The 15,516-nt window shown below is 41.6% G+C and overlaps 1 protein-coding gene and 1 long non-coding RNA gene across 2 annotated transcripts in view; one reads left to right on the plus strand and one right to left on the minus strand.

The window, feature by feature from the left end:
- The window catches only part of LOC136340414 (uncharacterized), a 32,397-nt gene extending 18,438 nt beyond the window's left edge, over positions 1 to 13,959 (plus strand). Inside the window, exons 3-7 of the mRNA XM_066284473.1 lie at positions 2,104 to 3,349; positions 10,469 to 10,594; positions 11,450 to 11,608; positions 11,664 to 12,023; positions 12,074 to 13,959. Coding sequence (XP_066140570.1) covers positions 2,735 to 3,349; positions 10,469 to 10,594; positions 11,450 to 11,608; positions 11,664 to 12,023; positions 12,074 to 12,442 — 1,629 coding nt within the window. The 5' untranslated portion in view covers positions 2,104 to 2,734 and the 3' untranslated portion in view covers positions 12,443 to 13,959. The remainder of the gene's footprint in view (positions 1 to 2,103; positions 3,350 to 10,468; positions 10,595 to 11,449; positions 11,609 to 11,663; positions 12,024 to 12,073) is intronic.
- Positions 13,960 to 14,755: 796 nt separating this feature from the next.
- LOC136339990 (uncharacterized) lies at positions 14,756 to 15,284 on the minus strand. Its single transcript, XR_010732235.1, has 3 exons — positions 15,191 to 15,284; positions 14,989 to 15,141; positions 14,756 to 14,936 (listed from the first exon to the last, which is right to left on the minus strand). It is a non-coding gene; the product is annotated as an uncharacterized lncRNA (long non-coding RNA).
- Between the last annotated feature and the right edge of the window lie 232 nt (positions 15,285 to 15,516).

Genomic DNA, 15,516 nt, shown 5'->3' on the forward strand with positions numbered 1-15,516 from the left:
ATCCCGCACTATTGTCAGTGCGTTTAAAGAAGAATGGAAAATTACAAACGGGCTGGCGAGCGCAATCAAACAAAGCTCAAAAGATGACAATTTAATCCCGTTCTAGGCCAAACTCACCCATGTCGTTTGGACAATACGTCTGAAACTTCCACAAAGGAAAATGTTTCTTTCTGGATATCGCCCACAACGAAATCCGTATGCGTGTTCTAATATAAGAAATTTTACTAACGGGGAGGACTTCTGTCTCATCCGCGACGGAGGAGGAAGAAGAGATTAAGAAAAATCTCTTGTGGGTTTTCGTCATTTGTTTTTTGTGCGAAGTGACGAGGTCACGTGACATATTTTCCACTTATCTGCATTGTCCAGATTATCCACCCACACTATTCTGAACTTCTAAAATCTACTGAGATCTACTAGTTTTGCGTAAAATTTCGACATCGGGCACGTCCCTGAAATTCCTGAATGCCCCGCGATTTTTACACGATTTTTTTCTATGCTTCGTCATACGAACATACGTTAATTACGTAAACAAATTCACGCCACCTGTACGCGGTCCGCACAAGATGAGCGCAGTGAACAGGGCCGTAGTCAGGCCGCTGTTATACCTAAAAAGTTTCTTAAACAAGCTCCTTTAATAATTTACATTTCTCAACGACTACTATAACTAAAGCCTAGCGCACCAAAAGGTTGTTCAGAAGGTGATCAGCTAAATTACTGACCGCCTTGTAATGTTTGTAATAAAACGCTCTTTATTCGAAATTAAATAAGTTCGACCCTGTGAAACGTCGTCACTCTTGAGATGTGTCGGTCGCTCAGACAACGCAGCCAACCAATCAGCGCCGCCCAAGTAAGCGATCGTGCGTTTGGCTTATTTACACGGAAATTTAACGTACGAAAGGCCGACCATAGACTTCAACACCCTGTATTTCGGCACTGAAACGGTCCCGGGTCTACGTTTGTACGAACTTTCCGTTATTTCGTCCCAAGCAATAATACCTTAAAATGATTCACTTAAATTGAGGGGCGTTTAGAGAACACCGTGTATATTTAAGTTTCCGTTCTCGCTTTGCCGGACTAAAAGTCGTTAGAGAATCTTATACAAGTTTAAAGGCATAATTTATTGAGTCTAAGTTTTCGTCTCATAAATAAATCAGGGCAGGACTGCTGAGAATTTGATGAATAAATTACAGTTTACTTCGAGGCAGAGCGCCTTGATTTATCGTTGATATTTCGCGATTCTCGCAGGAACCGAACAGGTGAACGGGTGTCTGGACACGAAAGAAGTCGACAGAAACCCAAGTTAATGGAGGTGATAAATTGCAATTTAAAAAGATGTAATTTCAGTTCAGAAGGGATGATTTGCTATTTTCTGGGGAAGAAACGTACCAGCGTGAATGCATTAGCAGAAGCAATAAATGCGTGAATGATCGCGTTGAGCTGAGAGCCAATGAAACCTCATGTTGCCGAAAAAAAAAGTTTGTTGGATGAGCCACCGCCAGAAGGGACGACGATGGCAGTTTAAATGTGACTCCTGTACAAGGTGTCCCATACTTCACACTCAACTCGGGGGTCTCGGAAACCGCAGGAGATGCAGAGCCGGTTAAATGGAGGCAAGATTGTGTCTTTATGAGTGGACTGATTTGCCATTTTAACCCTTTAAAAGTCCCGATTACTTCCGGAAGTGTCCGGAAAAAACCGAAACGCGCCATTTTCGTTTAATTTGTTTTGTGGTAACGTTAAAAATAAAATATATAAAATTTTGTAGTGATCTGAATTTGAAAAAATTTAAGAAGCCGAAGTACTCTTCTCGTAAACACACAACCTTGCCTCCATTCGACCGGCTCTGCGTCTCGTACGGCGTCCGATAGATTCGTGTCGAGAGACGAATATGGGACACTCTGTATACCCGACCCACGTCTCTATATCCCCGAAAAGTGCCCGCCCGCCCCGGGAGCGTTAGAATTAGTTAAGGCCCTTTTAATGTGTTTTATGTGGTGTTGTAAATGAAGGGTTTTCTGGATTTTTGCATGTTTATATAGGCTCCCGTTGGGTAGTTTTCTTCAATTTCTACACAAAACAGTAGCGTTTCATTGTTATTTTCAGCACCATTTCCATGAATATTCCCGTCCTTAAACCCTAAACGAATTTCCATAAAAATCTTGAGCTTTCCATTTCCGAATCCCCTTTCAAGACTCGCATTCCCATGCCAATGAAATTCGACTTTAGATTATTAAATATTCTAACGTTCAAAGCAATATAATTAAGCTTAGCTTTTCAGCTGCTAGATAGGACCGTTGAGAGGCAAAAAGAGCAATATTTTCGTGTTTCATTTTAACTAGTTACAAGCAAAAGAGAAGACAATATATTTAGCTGTCTGTTGTTAACGTTGTTGAGAGTTTCTGGCAGAACGATTTTTTTAAAATTCGATTTTTTACCAAATGTCTTTTGTAGCGAACATGTTAAAAAACAGCCCGAGTGAGATTTCAATAAGTATAAGCAAGAAGGCGGTGAAATTCACCAAAGTCAAGCTTAAATTTCAGAACGACTAGGGACGAATGGCAGCCAACACAATCAAGAATTTGTTTCCTATTATAAGTAAAAAACGCTTCCGTAGGGTCAATTTTTACTCGTACAATTAATCGGGCCTCATAATCAAAAGCAACCCAAAGCAATCAACGTAGACTCCTAGCTCTCAGCGCTCTCCTTCATCGGTGGCAACACCGCCATTAAAACTATGTATGCGGCCGCAGGGGGCGCTTCACTCGCCAGCCGTCAAGCTCGCCAGAAACAGCGTCTACAGAAAACTAAGCAACTAAAAGCTGCTAAAGACCTCACTCCCAAACCCCCTCACGCGAAACATTTCCACAACTACACCACCGACACCGTCGCCGCTCCGCGATTGTCTCGCGTAGAGCGAGGTGTTCTGCGACCTCCCGCGCAAAACGAACGACGTCACAGCACCTCGAACTACCTCAAAGATCCGCATCCTAAAGCTCGCATTCATGAAAGCCCTTCCATTTGCATTCCTGTCCAACCGCTGCGCGCATCCACCCATCACCTACACCAGCTACCCCTGTCGCCCTCCACTCTGGTGCAGGAAAACCATGTGGAGCCTCAGCTGTCGCCGCCTCAGCTTCCCCAGATTTTCGTGCCGGAGGACGGCAAGTTGGAGAGGAGGTGTAGTTTCGTCAGGCAGGTAGAGGAGGTCGGGAAGAGGGAAGAGGACGTGTTGGATCGCTGCAATCACATTTGCAACTTCGAAATTAAAGATAAGCAGTGGGAGGCGCAGACGCAGTACTATTTGGAGGAGAAGGACGTGTTCGGCAGTTTGGATTATCCCTTCTCGGAGGTAGGAAATTAAAGCGTTGCCAACATACGTATTTTAATAAGGAAAATGACTCCTTGAACTCACAAATTTGGGCAAAAATCCAGCAAATACCGAGTATCGACGGTTTAACGACTTGATTCTGTTGACTTTCCTCGTGCGGATCGTGTAGACAATGTCGAAATTAACTATGCAGATTGGGAAGGCGACGTAGACAATTAAATTCTCATAGCGTTTATTAGGTAGACTCTAATCTTGGAACAAAGGTCGCAAACATGGCTGTAATTTAAATGAACACGAAGGAAAATTCGAAACGCGGCCAGAATGGAAGGGGCGGTATTATTCGGGTCACGTTCACAAAAACCGCATTTATCGCTGTTTATTGACAGAAAGGTCATCGAAAAATGTCATCGACGCCGGCCTAATGTTGATGAATTGCGGTCGGCATTTTTATGGAAAAAGTTCAGTATTTTCAGGTGCCGAGAGGTGGCTTTCCGTAAATACACTCGATTATGTGGTAAATTCCACCATTTTGATTAGACCGCTTGCGGTGGGTGCCCAAAATGGTCGCGCAAGCCTGTCAAGGTCGGGGGCCATTTTGTTGAAAATTTTAACAAAATTCTCCCAAGACGACCGTCCAGAACTGTCACTTTGGATCGGTCGTTTCCTTTCAACATATCGTTGATTTAACGCCGTTCGTTCCTATTAGGCCGTTTAACAAGAAATAACAGATTCAGAGGAGATTTGCCATTGCGATACTGAGATCTTTACGATTACGGCTGTAACACACGAAAACCACCGATATTCCGACAAGTATTCGCTAAGGGGGGAAGTCGTAAATATGTCCCAGGTCGTGTGTGAGCTTTGTCGGGGGCCTTATTCTACAGGAACATGTGAAACTAATAGTGAAATTTTTGGCCACGTTACTCGGTCGAATAATTTTATTCTCACTGTCACATTACCGGTTTATGTCGCGAACTCAATATTCTATTGTGTTGTAATTGTCATTGCAACCCATAGGTATATTAAATATGAATAACCCATTCCGTCGATTTAAATATATGTTATTTTCACCTCTTTATTATTAAGTGATGCAGATATGTCATGAATATCGATTGCGAAGCTTATTTACATTCACATATTATTTTATACACTACATATTCCATACATGTTTCTTCAGGAATATGTAGGTTATAACGATCGGGCGACCATTTTGGCGTTGGCTGTCGCAAAAAGAGGCCATCTTAGCGTTAACAGAACGGCTGTTAGGGGTGCCATCTTGAATTTGAACGCTTCGCATTGTTGCCATTTTTTTTTCCCAACCTTGCATTGGCTTTCACGCCGGTTTAGATATCGGGAGAATGAGTGATTTGAACTTTGGTGCTTTATAAACGGAAAAAATCAATATCTACTGAAAATGAACAGCAGTTTCGATCCGGGATGAGTCCGACACGAGCTTAGATCGACTAAGAGACAACTAGGGGCCATCAGACTTAGATTTTCTACTGAGGACACACATATCAAGCTTATCTACACTATTTTCTGAGCTTATTTTGCCTGGCGACCAACACTAATAATACATAATCTATTTATATTATATACCTATTTACTCTACCATATTCTCATATACAACTATGTAGTATTTTTTGATATGGTTCGTTCCTTGCGTGAATCAGAGACTGTTCAGTTGGCGGCGGTGGTGATAGGGGTTCATGAATTATTCGCTCGATTAGCGGGGCGAGTGGGATGAGGGCGGGTTCGGGTAGTACTGCATGAGCACAGCAGCCGCAGCGGGTATGCAGGCCGCCTTACTGATCAGGGAGAAACAGCGTCTTCGCAGGAAAAAATACAGGAAGGGGCGGCACGATTTGCCCAGTCACGTGGCCACCAGGGAGATTGGACCTTTCCCACAGTATCCGCCAGGATTCGAGGTAAGTCTGAGGTCAAAATCTTTAGGGAATCGGCAGCGAGGTTGGACAAAGCCTGGAAAGCACCCACGAACTGAAAGGGAGCGTTCCTCGGAATCGGATCGTCTACGCATGGGCGAAATTCGAACTATCTGCGAGCGAAGGACTTGCGCGTTCGAGGGGTTCCCGCGTGATCGGAAAGAAAGCCAGCTAGGGTCGTTCTGTTCGAGAGCATTCCCTTTTGCTGATGCAGGAAAGTAGTGGGCGGTTCGTTGGGATTCAAATTAACAAATTACCGGGGCAATGCATTTTTAAATTACCATGTTGAAATTCGTGATCTCATCAGGTTTTATTGCCCCATATCGTGGTGATTAACCCACGCTAAAATCGATATGTACGAATATAAAAATAACTGCGGCATGAAAAATTGCAATACGAACTGTGGGAATGGGATACATGTGCGAAACTTTATTCAAAGTTGAGTTTATATTATTGGATATTCTTAGAAAACAGCATTTATTAGCTACCTGTATAGACTGGCCCATACGGGAGGGTCACCTTGGATTGTCAAAAACTATAGTAGGGGCAGGCTCGGGCAACTCGTGCGGGCAATGTTGCGTCGGTCATATAGGTTGTTCCACGTTGTGCGACGCTCAGGATGTAGAGGTTAGAAAATTCGGAAAAAATGAAAAAATAACGCATATCTCGGGTAGAAAACTGGAAAAACCGGTGAAATTTTGTAAAAATTGGTTTCGGAAAATTCGGACTTTGACGTGCCCTATGTCTCTTAATAAACACAACTAAACGCGCCTAAAGTACATTATCGCTTCAATTGGGGCTCCTCGAGCTCGTAAGAAAACTTCTTTAATTGCGTCTCGAGTCGGCGGTGTCTGTTCGCTCCGCTGCCCACCTGAAGACTCGCTTATTTTCCTCTCCGCAGATCCGCCGTCAATAGGCCATCCGGTTTTGCACATCATCATTTCTTCCCATCTCTCTATTGAAGTACATCTTCAAGTATCATCATGCACTCGTAAGAAAACTTCGTTTGCGTGCTTGCCAGTACATAAAGGATCGGGCGCCATTAACGATCATTTCAAGACCACAATAGCCGCCATTATGCTCCAATCCCAGCTGATGAATTAGACAAGGAGAGAAGGTGCCCCGCGGAGCAAACGAAATGAAGAGCAGAATGGCCATAGCGGAGCATCGGCGAGAGCGACAAGGAACGCTGACGTTGCTTTGATAATAAAGCCCTTTTTTGAAACACGCTCGAATCAATTTAACTTTATCATGTTCATGTATTTTAATTTAATTAATGGAGATTTTTATGTTAAATAAATTTACAAGTTTTCGGTGAGTCTTGCGTGTGTGAATGAATTTGCGTACTTTGATTTGAATCGGGACTCGTCCAGGTCGCGAGACACCTCCGTGATTGCGCCCGTAGTCAACGGTTCGTTCAGTTGCCTCGGGGCAACTCCTTTATTTTCTGCCACAAAGTTCTGGCGTCAATAAAACATCCAGACTTGCAAATTACATTTCTTCCCATCTCTGTAATGGAGTTCGATTTCAAAGCCGAAACATCGTCACATACGCACACGTGAACGAAATTGCGGGCTTTGCCTTTCATAAGAAATCGTGTGCTTTTGACGAGAAGTCTTTGCAGGGAAATTGTGAAACCAAATTAGGCTTTATTATGCATGATATTAACTGGGAAAAAAGGGCCTTGACCAACTTCCATGTAAAGGACCTAAGGAGGGAGTTTTTTTTTATGTAGAGACGAAAGGGCGGGCCCTAAATTGCCGAGAGAATTAAGATCCCTACGCTTTTCCATTTGAATGCAAATATTTCATATATAGGGGGCAAACATTCATTGTTCGTCCTTGTTAAGATAATCGTTTTTGGTGGGACAATCGCTCGCATTAAAACAGTGTTTGCAGGCGCGAAGCCCCATTTGCCCATGAACAACAAGTGCGTCGTAATATTCGCATCCCCGTTTCAATTATTCAAGCCAATCGAGGACTTTCAAGTGTCGGGGTCTTCCCTGCTCATTAACATTGATTTTGACCGTTTAGGATTCTTCAGGGTGTGCGTGTGCACTAGTCGGGGACTTCCCAGCTCGTCAACCTCGATTTCGACGATTTAGGATTCTTTGGGGTGTGCGTGTGCATTTTCACCACCCGTCGTCCATCGGGAGCCAAAAGGCATAAATGTGCAACTTAATTTTTTTTTCACAATTTTTTCATAATTCATTTCCGCAATCGAGGCAAAAATGCAAATTGCTTCGCATTGTGTTTCCTTTCGCTATTTACGAGAAATGACAGCGGCGAAACTGCATCAAGATTGATTGCGCAAACATCCCCGACAGAAAAGTGCATTTTTTCAAACTCGCCCCTATTCATTTCGTCCAAACTGCATCTTAATTAAACTTTTATTTTACCATGACACACAGTCGGATATTGATTACGTGTTTTTTCCTCGGATGCCTCTCGAAGTGCATGGGAAATACTCGAAACGTGGGCCGCAACGGCCCCATTCCAGTGCATACTCAGCATTATTTGCCTGCCGAGGGAAAAACAACTTTATTAAATTTCGATTTTAATTAAACAAAAAAAATAAATAAATGCTCGAGCACATGGTGGTTTTAACGTCGCGAAGGGGATGTCAAGGCCGGTGGTGTAACACAATATTTTTATTTCCGGTCGTTTAAAGAAATTTCATGGCGTTTAAACCGCGCCCCCTTAAAAGGGATTTATTTGGGGAATATACTTCGTTCTAAGACCGCTAATGGCTGATGTCGTTCAACGAGCTTTTACATCGTCTTCACGACATCGAGACAGGGCCGCAACGGGAGTTCTTTCCGGCGGGGTGGGTTTTTCGTCGGAGGAACTAAACTTCTTCACCCAGAAAAAAAATATATACGAAACATGAAGCAACAACGGAAACATTCCATTGCGCCCTCACTCTGTGTGAAATCAAAGCGGCACCGTCGCCATTTTCGAATGTGAAACGAAGATGGCTAGTCCGTCCCAGAACGCCCAACTTGGAGCTCCCACTCTTGGGTTGGATGCGAAACAGAGAACCCAAAGGGGAACATCCCGTAACGTCACACTTTCGTATTTCAGTCACCTGATCGCCATTTTAGGTAAGTGAATTCAGATGGCTTACGCACTTCAGAGGCCCGCCGGCCACTTGGCGATCATTTCCGTGTTTGAGCGTGATCAACGCCTCCACGCTCGACGTGGGGCGAAGACGTCTGCCAGCCACCAGCAGCTGATGCAGGCGAAAAGCAACAGCTGTCGGCCATTTCGATACTCTCGAAGCCTCGTGACGCGTTTACAAAATGGCCGACACTCTAAAGGCAAAATATCTTCTTTTATGTTTTTTTCTCTTTTGTGATTTTTGACTTTTTCCAATCTTATCTGAAAATTCCGCTCGTGTCACCAACACCAGAACTTCGCATATGCGTGTCCTAAAGTGTGTTGCAGTGTTAAATTATTATTGATCTGCTGCTCTTAATTGGCAATAAAGCCCCTTTATGACTCAATAGATTGATACTCTAGTATTATATATTGATCGGGGGGAAACACCTAAGGGCACTCTATTCCCAATGTTGTCCCAGCCAATTAGCCCGTTTCTTTTAATTGTCTAAATCAACAAAATTAATTCTTTCATTGGGCATAAATAAAACGAACCGTGTGGAAAATGCCGGAAAGCTGTCGTGTTATACATATAATTGAGTTTTTACATTTTGCGTGAATGTTTGGAAATACATCGACGAAAGTGGATGTATAAAGTGCCGAACTGGGTCACGATAAGCTGACATCCTAATTTTACTTACACGTTGTAAAAAGGTATATAGGAAAAAATGGCTCGTGCGAAGTGGAGTTTTCCGGCTAAATCCAGAATATTTCATAAAAAAAGCATGTTGCCATCTATGGACGAACCGTTCCACAACACAATGATTTCTGTGTTTTTCAAAGTTTCTGATTGCTTTCTTTCTGGAGTTATGCATTTGCATTTACAGAGTGTATTTCTGAATGGTATTGCATGCGTTTTTGCTTAGTATTATTCTCTCCGGAGGACGCTCTGCAATTGCTTTTCGGCAATATCCCCAAGCAACATGCAGGAAATTGGTAGATTTTTGCGCAAATTGAAAATTGTATTTTTCATAACATAAACGAGATTTAAGGGCATTTGGAGAAGGAAAAAGTTTTAACACAAGGTAAAACTTGATTTACGATTTATTTTCCATACAGCACGCACTGCCCTCTGTTGTCTCATGTCTATAACTTTTTATTTCTCGACAGTCTCAACTTTTACTTACGTGCAATTTGCGGTCGGTCCGGGTACGCTGCTCCGAGGACGTACGACTCCGTAGACCCGAACGTGACCGACGGGACGTTTGTGCTATTGTCAAATAAAACCGGATTTTTGTTTAGTTTTGAGCCCGGCACAATCACATACGAAATTACGTTTCTAATTAATTAAGCTTCAACTTCACACGAACTTTTTCAATTTTTTTCCGCATTTTCAGTTGAAATTTGATGACCGTCGCGAGCGAAACGAGAGGAAATGCGGAAACGTCACTAATACTGCGAGCCGAAACGTTATTGTTTTGTTTCCAAGAGCCTCTTGACCCAAAACCTCGGTCCCGCGTGACGTATTATTGTAAAACCACGTGTCGATTTGTCCTTACTGAATTCAGCAACGTTTTTTTTTCATTTTCATATTCCAACGTAGATAGAAAATTTCATTACAAAAAAAAACACCAAATAAAATCAGCCTTAAAACGAGCGCTTTATAGATTGTTTGTAGCCCCAGACGAGTCAATGTCTTTTACGAGTCACTTTCAAAAGCCATCATTTCCAAACCTCTAAAAAAATTTGACTTCACTTTGCAGCGTGGCAAATCCCACTTAACAAATTTTTTAATGAAATATTTAACTTAAAATTTGGGGTGAAATAAAATTAATTGAACCCATAGCAAAAAAACGCCCATTTCACCACTTATCCAGAGAGTTTTAATTACAAGTAAAACACCGTTCGTCCGAAGAAAACCGAAATCATAACTTCCGTGACCGTCGGCATTAGACGGACACGCAACCGGTTAGGGTTGACCACTATAACTTTTCGCCTTTGCTGACCTCTGTAATGGCGTCTGCATTTTTCTATTACGATATTATATTGCAGTCACAAATTAAGAAGGTACCGGTTCTAAAATCGCGCTATTTTCGCAGTGTTCGCAGGGCAGGACGGCATGGCAGGAACGGGAACGGGGTAGGCGCTGTTCGCTCTCCGAGGAGGCGCGGCAACACCGCATCAAACAAACCGAAGCGCATCATCGATGGATGAAGAGAAATCGGGTAAAGTGAAGAAACAAATGAATGTAGTTTGCTCAAAATGAGCGCCAATATAATAAACTGACAAGCGTCTTCCGGTAGCCATTTTGTTGTCCTCGACTAGAGCTGTGCTCTTCACTACAATCGAAACTTGGTGTGTTTATGGTATAACGTTACTATTGTATTCAAAATCAAAGATGGCCGAAGTATCTCAAAATACAGCGGCCATTTTGCAGCAATGTAATTTTTCGTCAAGACTTTTCTTATTGCACATTTTGCGTTTTATCCAGATGTAGTGCAAAACAATTATATAAAATCAGGAAAATCGGAATAATTTCAGATACAACCGCACGAAATCCCAAGCTCTACAGAATATACCATCAAATATGCGCGTTTACCTGTAGTTCTCTTAAAATAATTTACAGATAGTGCCCAGAGGTAAAATTTAATCCACACCGCGAACTAATAAATAAATAAAGGCGTAGAGAATTCAAATTGCATGAAATTCCCTGTTCGAATACAATTCTCATACATTTTCCATAAGCCGCTTTATGTATCAAGAAGACGTGGATAGGCATATAACGCATTGACCTGCTGCAAAGCTCCCGAATCGCTAATATATTAAGAAGCGTAATTTGTATGCAGCAGAGACAAAAAAAGTAACGACACCTGTCGGGTGTTATCCTAAGTTATAGAATACAGTCAGAGAAAGCCTCACGCGACATATATTAGATTTGTCACGTTAAGAATGGTGTTATTGGTTGGATAGTTCTGTTGACTGATTTAACTGTTCGCGATGAAAATTTTTGAAACAAAACGAGTCATTTAGAGAGGAAAAGATTATCGAAAGTACATGTATTAATGGCTGCATAACAACAGATCCACGATACAACGTACGGTGGCGCTTCCGACGAAGATGACGACTATGTGGCCTTCCATCAAAGCGCAGCTGCCAACGCCCTGCTCTACGTGGGTCTGGGTACTACTGCCATCGGGGGTGTGATTTTCTTCGTGGGTACCGGAGAAAAAGGGTTTAAGGTATTCGTCTAAACACCCCCAATTTGCACTATGATCGCCATTATATTCTTTGCAGACTCTAGAGCTAAGACTAATAGGGCCTACGCTGATAGTGGCCGGCTTACTGTGCTGCTTGATTCGCGTGCTTCTCTGTGCCTGCCCGACCACCTGTTTCCGGTCCAGAAGCAGGACGAAATTCAAGGACTGCGCCCATAGGAGCAGCAGACGTCGTTTAGTGCCTCGTTATCCGCCGGAAATTGCCGACCAGGTGGACTTTGTGCCGGCGGATAAGACCGCTCTATTGCACAAGCACACCAGGAAAAAAGTGTCGATAGTGCCGCCCAACTACAGCCTCCCCAGCACTAGTACCAGTGAATTTAAAGAGTTGCCTTCTCTAAACTTGGAGAAAGAAATTAGGAAATTAAGCATTCCCCAGGTAAGATCTCACTCTTGACAGTTTCGTGTTGGTTAATTTCGGAGAGTTAGATTCACCTTCCATCGCTGCCCGACTCGGAGGAGCAGAGCAGACAGTCCCACGAGGACAGCGTGATCGAACTGACCACCATGGACCTCACTTACGACGTCGAGAGCGTTTCGAGCAACGACAGTAACGGCCTAATCACGGGGGAGCAGAAAGAGTCGCGACCGAGTAAACTGAGCAGGCCGCGTGAGCCCGTGTTGAGTGCGCCCCCTCATCACGAGGAGACGCTGCAAGTGGTGATAGAGCATTGTAGTGATACGGGTAGTGAACCTTGTAGTGCTACGCAGAGCGCGGCGAGGAAGACGGAACCGAGGAAAGCACCTAGTGATAAGCATAGCGGAATTGTCTTGAGTCCGCTGCAATTAGGACAATAATATAATAATTATTAAGTTATTAGTAGGGAGGAGTTTTTTAATGCCGCGCTTTAGTTTTTTTGTAGTGTCGGAGAAGTGTAAGGCTTTGTTGGAGAATAAAGAAATTTAAATACGTTGAGGAATGTCAAATAGAAGCCATTTCGGCTGTTTCTCAGGTAGCAATCAAAATAGCCTCGATAGGCATTTTGGCAACATCGTGAAATACTCTGCGAGCATCGGATTTTGTTGTGGTTTATTCCTCAATATTGGCCATTTTAAAAATCCATTTGCTCCCGGCGATAAAAACACGAATATAGGTCGAAGCATTTTTCAATGAATTAACCGGAATTTCATAGGATTACTCGATGGTTTCCATATTTTTTTACTCTTCGCAGCGCCCTCTTCGATAGAATTTTATCGGGAATGCTAACACTTATAAGAGGGCGCTGCGAAACGTGACTCTAACCTCAAAGCGCCATCATCAGGATGGAGCTTTTGACTTTGACGACATTTTGGCTTTATTCACCCATGAACCATCAGGCAGCAAAGCCTTATGCCACTGAATTAAAAATGTATATTTAAAAGTTGTATGGAATTGATAACAGTAGTGAAACTCACTATTCTTGGCATCTGCCTGTGTTGTTAAATGGTTTGGTTCCTACTTTACGCTGTTTATGTTTCTTAGATACTTTTACATTTATATGGGAGAAGCTGATGAATAGGTAAGTAATAAACGAATCAAAATTCCACAAGAGATGCCGTACCTACCAATGCTAATATCAAATTGAGAAAACCTTTAATCAAAGCGATCTATTAAGTATTTATTTAAAACTAAATGACGTGGTGTTTAAAGTGTTTGCAACTATGCCAAATGGCCGCCGTGTGGCAGAGCCATCTGCCGACATCGCGGTGATACCTGGAATTTAAAAGCTAAAGACCTCGCTTTGTTCACACTAAAATGGTTGTTTCTGATACAATATGATATATTTAATAAGTGAAATATTATATTACTTTGAAATAGGTACCTGACGCTTAGCAAAGCCGAATCTAATGCTTATGTGGCCTAATATAATTCTAATTTCATTTCAGCCTTATCAAGTTTCGCAATTAAATCTTTAAAATTTTGGACTGTTGCGTTCAGTTTTATACAGGATTACATATGTTTTTCGGTATAATCTAAGCGTTTAAATCTATAAAACATGAAATAATGTACCTTGATTGCGTTTTTGCTCAACAAATCCACAAATATTTATCCGAAAAGTTAAAGCAATTCGAAAGAAAGAGATGTTTTTACGTTTGAAATATCTAGTGATAAAATAAACGTATAAATAGTGAAGAGTATAATATTGTATAAAATACACGTAAACGTAAGTAGTTGAACAAATTCAGTGAGCCGTTTAAAAGGGAATCTTCATATAGAGACCGAAATAAAGCTTTTGTACTATTATTAGTAGGATGTTTGTTATAATTGATATAAACAGGGATGAGACGAATAAAATTTAACTTTAAAGGGTACATATCGAGAAATAAAGTTTGAGTTGCTAAAGGTCTCGTTGTTGTTTGTTTGATAGTCCCCCGAAAACCCAAACTACTTCAAATATCGTTCATATTATTCACCTAATAAAATGCGAAATCTATTTGCCTAGTCCGACCCCTCTAAAATGCAAAATATTTTCCTTCACCATTTAATCAAGAAATGTGTTTGTGTCGAGTTTTTTTTTATCTAAGTTAGAAATAATTCAATTTTAGTAGTACTCAGCTGAGAGATTAGCTTTAGCTAAGCTGAAAAAAATATATAGGGTGTCTCTTTAAAAATCATTGAGTTTCGCTCTTTTAAACTGAATAAAGAAAATTTAAGCAGAAGGTTATGGCTTGTGCACGTGAACAATCACCACCTGCGCAACATTCAAAGGATGTCGTATTTAAAAAAAGTGTCTAAGCACCACGAAACGAAACTATAATTTCACGTATTGCATATCTTAGTCTGCAAAAACCGGCAGTTCTAATCCATCCATATCTAAAATAAAACGTGTTCTTATCTACTCCATCAGCTGTGCCGAACGACCGGTTACAACCAGAGGAAACTTACAACTTCAATAATTAAACCCTCACAAAACTGGCGACAAATCCGCTTTTTTCCGGATCGAGATCATCTAACATCTTACTGCCAGGTTTGAGGCATGTTGCATTAACATGTATCTTATCTGATCATAACTTTTCATGGTTCATGTTTGCTACCTAATAAACCTATGCAACAATAAAGTATTATAGGTAGGGAACAGTCATCTTATCTATTTATCGATAATGTCAGCATGGGAGGAATTGAGTAGCATGGTATAGGTCAAGAATGGGATAGGGGTAAAAATACATCGCCTGTTGAAGGTGGTAGTAATTATATTATGTACAAGATTTCCGGAAGGAACAATTGAGTCGTATATCCTCTCTCAAAGTCTTTATTGGAGGTTCGTGAATAAGCCCGAGTGATATGTTTGGTTAGACGGCTTAATATCGCTCCCTGAAAACAATAGCTTAAGGCTATTTTATTGAAATTATCGGTGTTGCCAAACCTCTTGAATTTTGTCTAGTAGTGTTGAAGTCGAAGCAAAATTCGCCAAAAATGTTGCTTTCAGCATGGCACCAATTGGTGAGGTTGTAAGTGATGCATGCGGTGATTGGCACGTGTGCAGAGCCATTTGCACCAAAGGGCACTAATATTGTAACTAAAAAGGAATAATCAAATCATACCCTAAAAAATCCAAAAAGTCTTACAAATTATTGTGGAGAGCGCTATCACTAAAACTAATGATAAGTTCTGCATTTTGTGGTAAAAGTTGAGGACAATTAGTGAAACTTGAGAACGAATGTGATGAATTAACGCAAAGCACTTCATTTATATACGAAATCTTTCCTTGCTCAGATATCGTGTCATTACGTTAAAAAGATTAGAATACATAGAGTTATTGGTGCGAATACTGCGTAAGTGGCATCAAGCTACGTTAGGAACAATACGCTACTGAATCGTACCAGGAAAATGTTTCCAGGTTTATGGATGAATGGCCTAAATCTTGGTGCTCATTATTAGACTTTCGAATAAG

The sequence above is a fragment of the Euwallacea fornicatus genome, chromosome 7 (genome assembly GCF_040115645.1).
Source record: "Euwallacea fornicatus isolate EFF26 chromosome 7, ASM4011564v1, whole genome shotgun sequence".
In the NCBI taxonomy this organism is placed as follows: domain Eukaryota; kingdom Metazoa; phylum Arthropoda; class Insecta; order Coleoptera; family Curculionidae; genus Euwallacea; species Euwallacea fornicatus.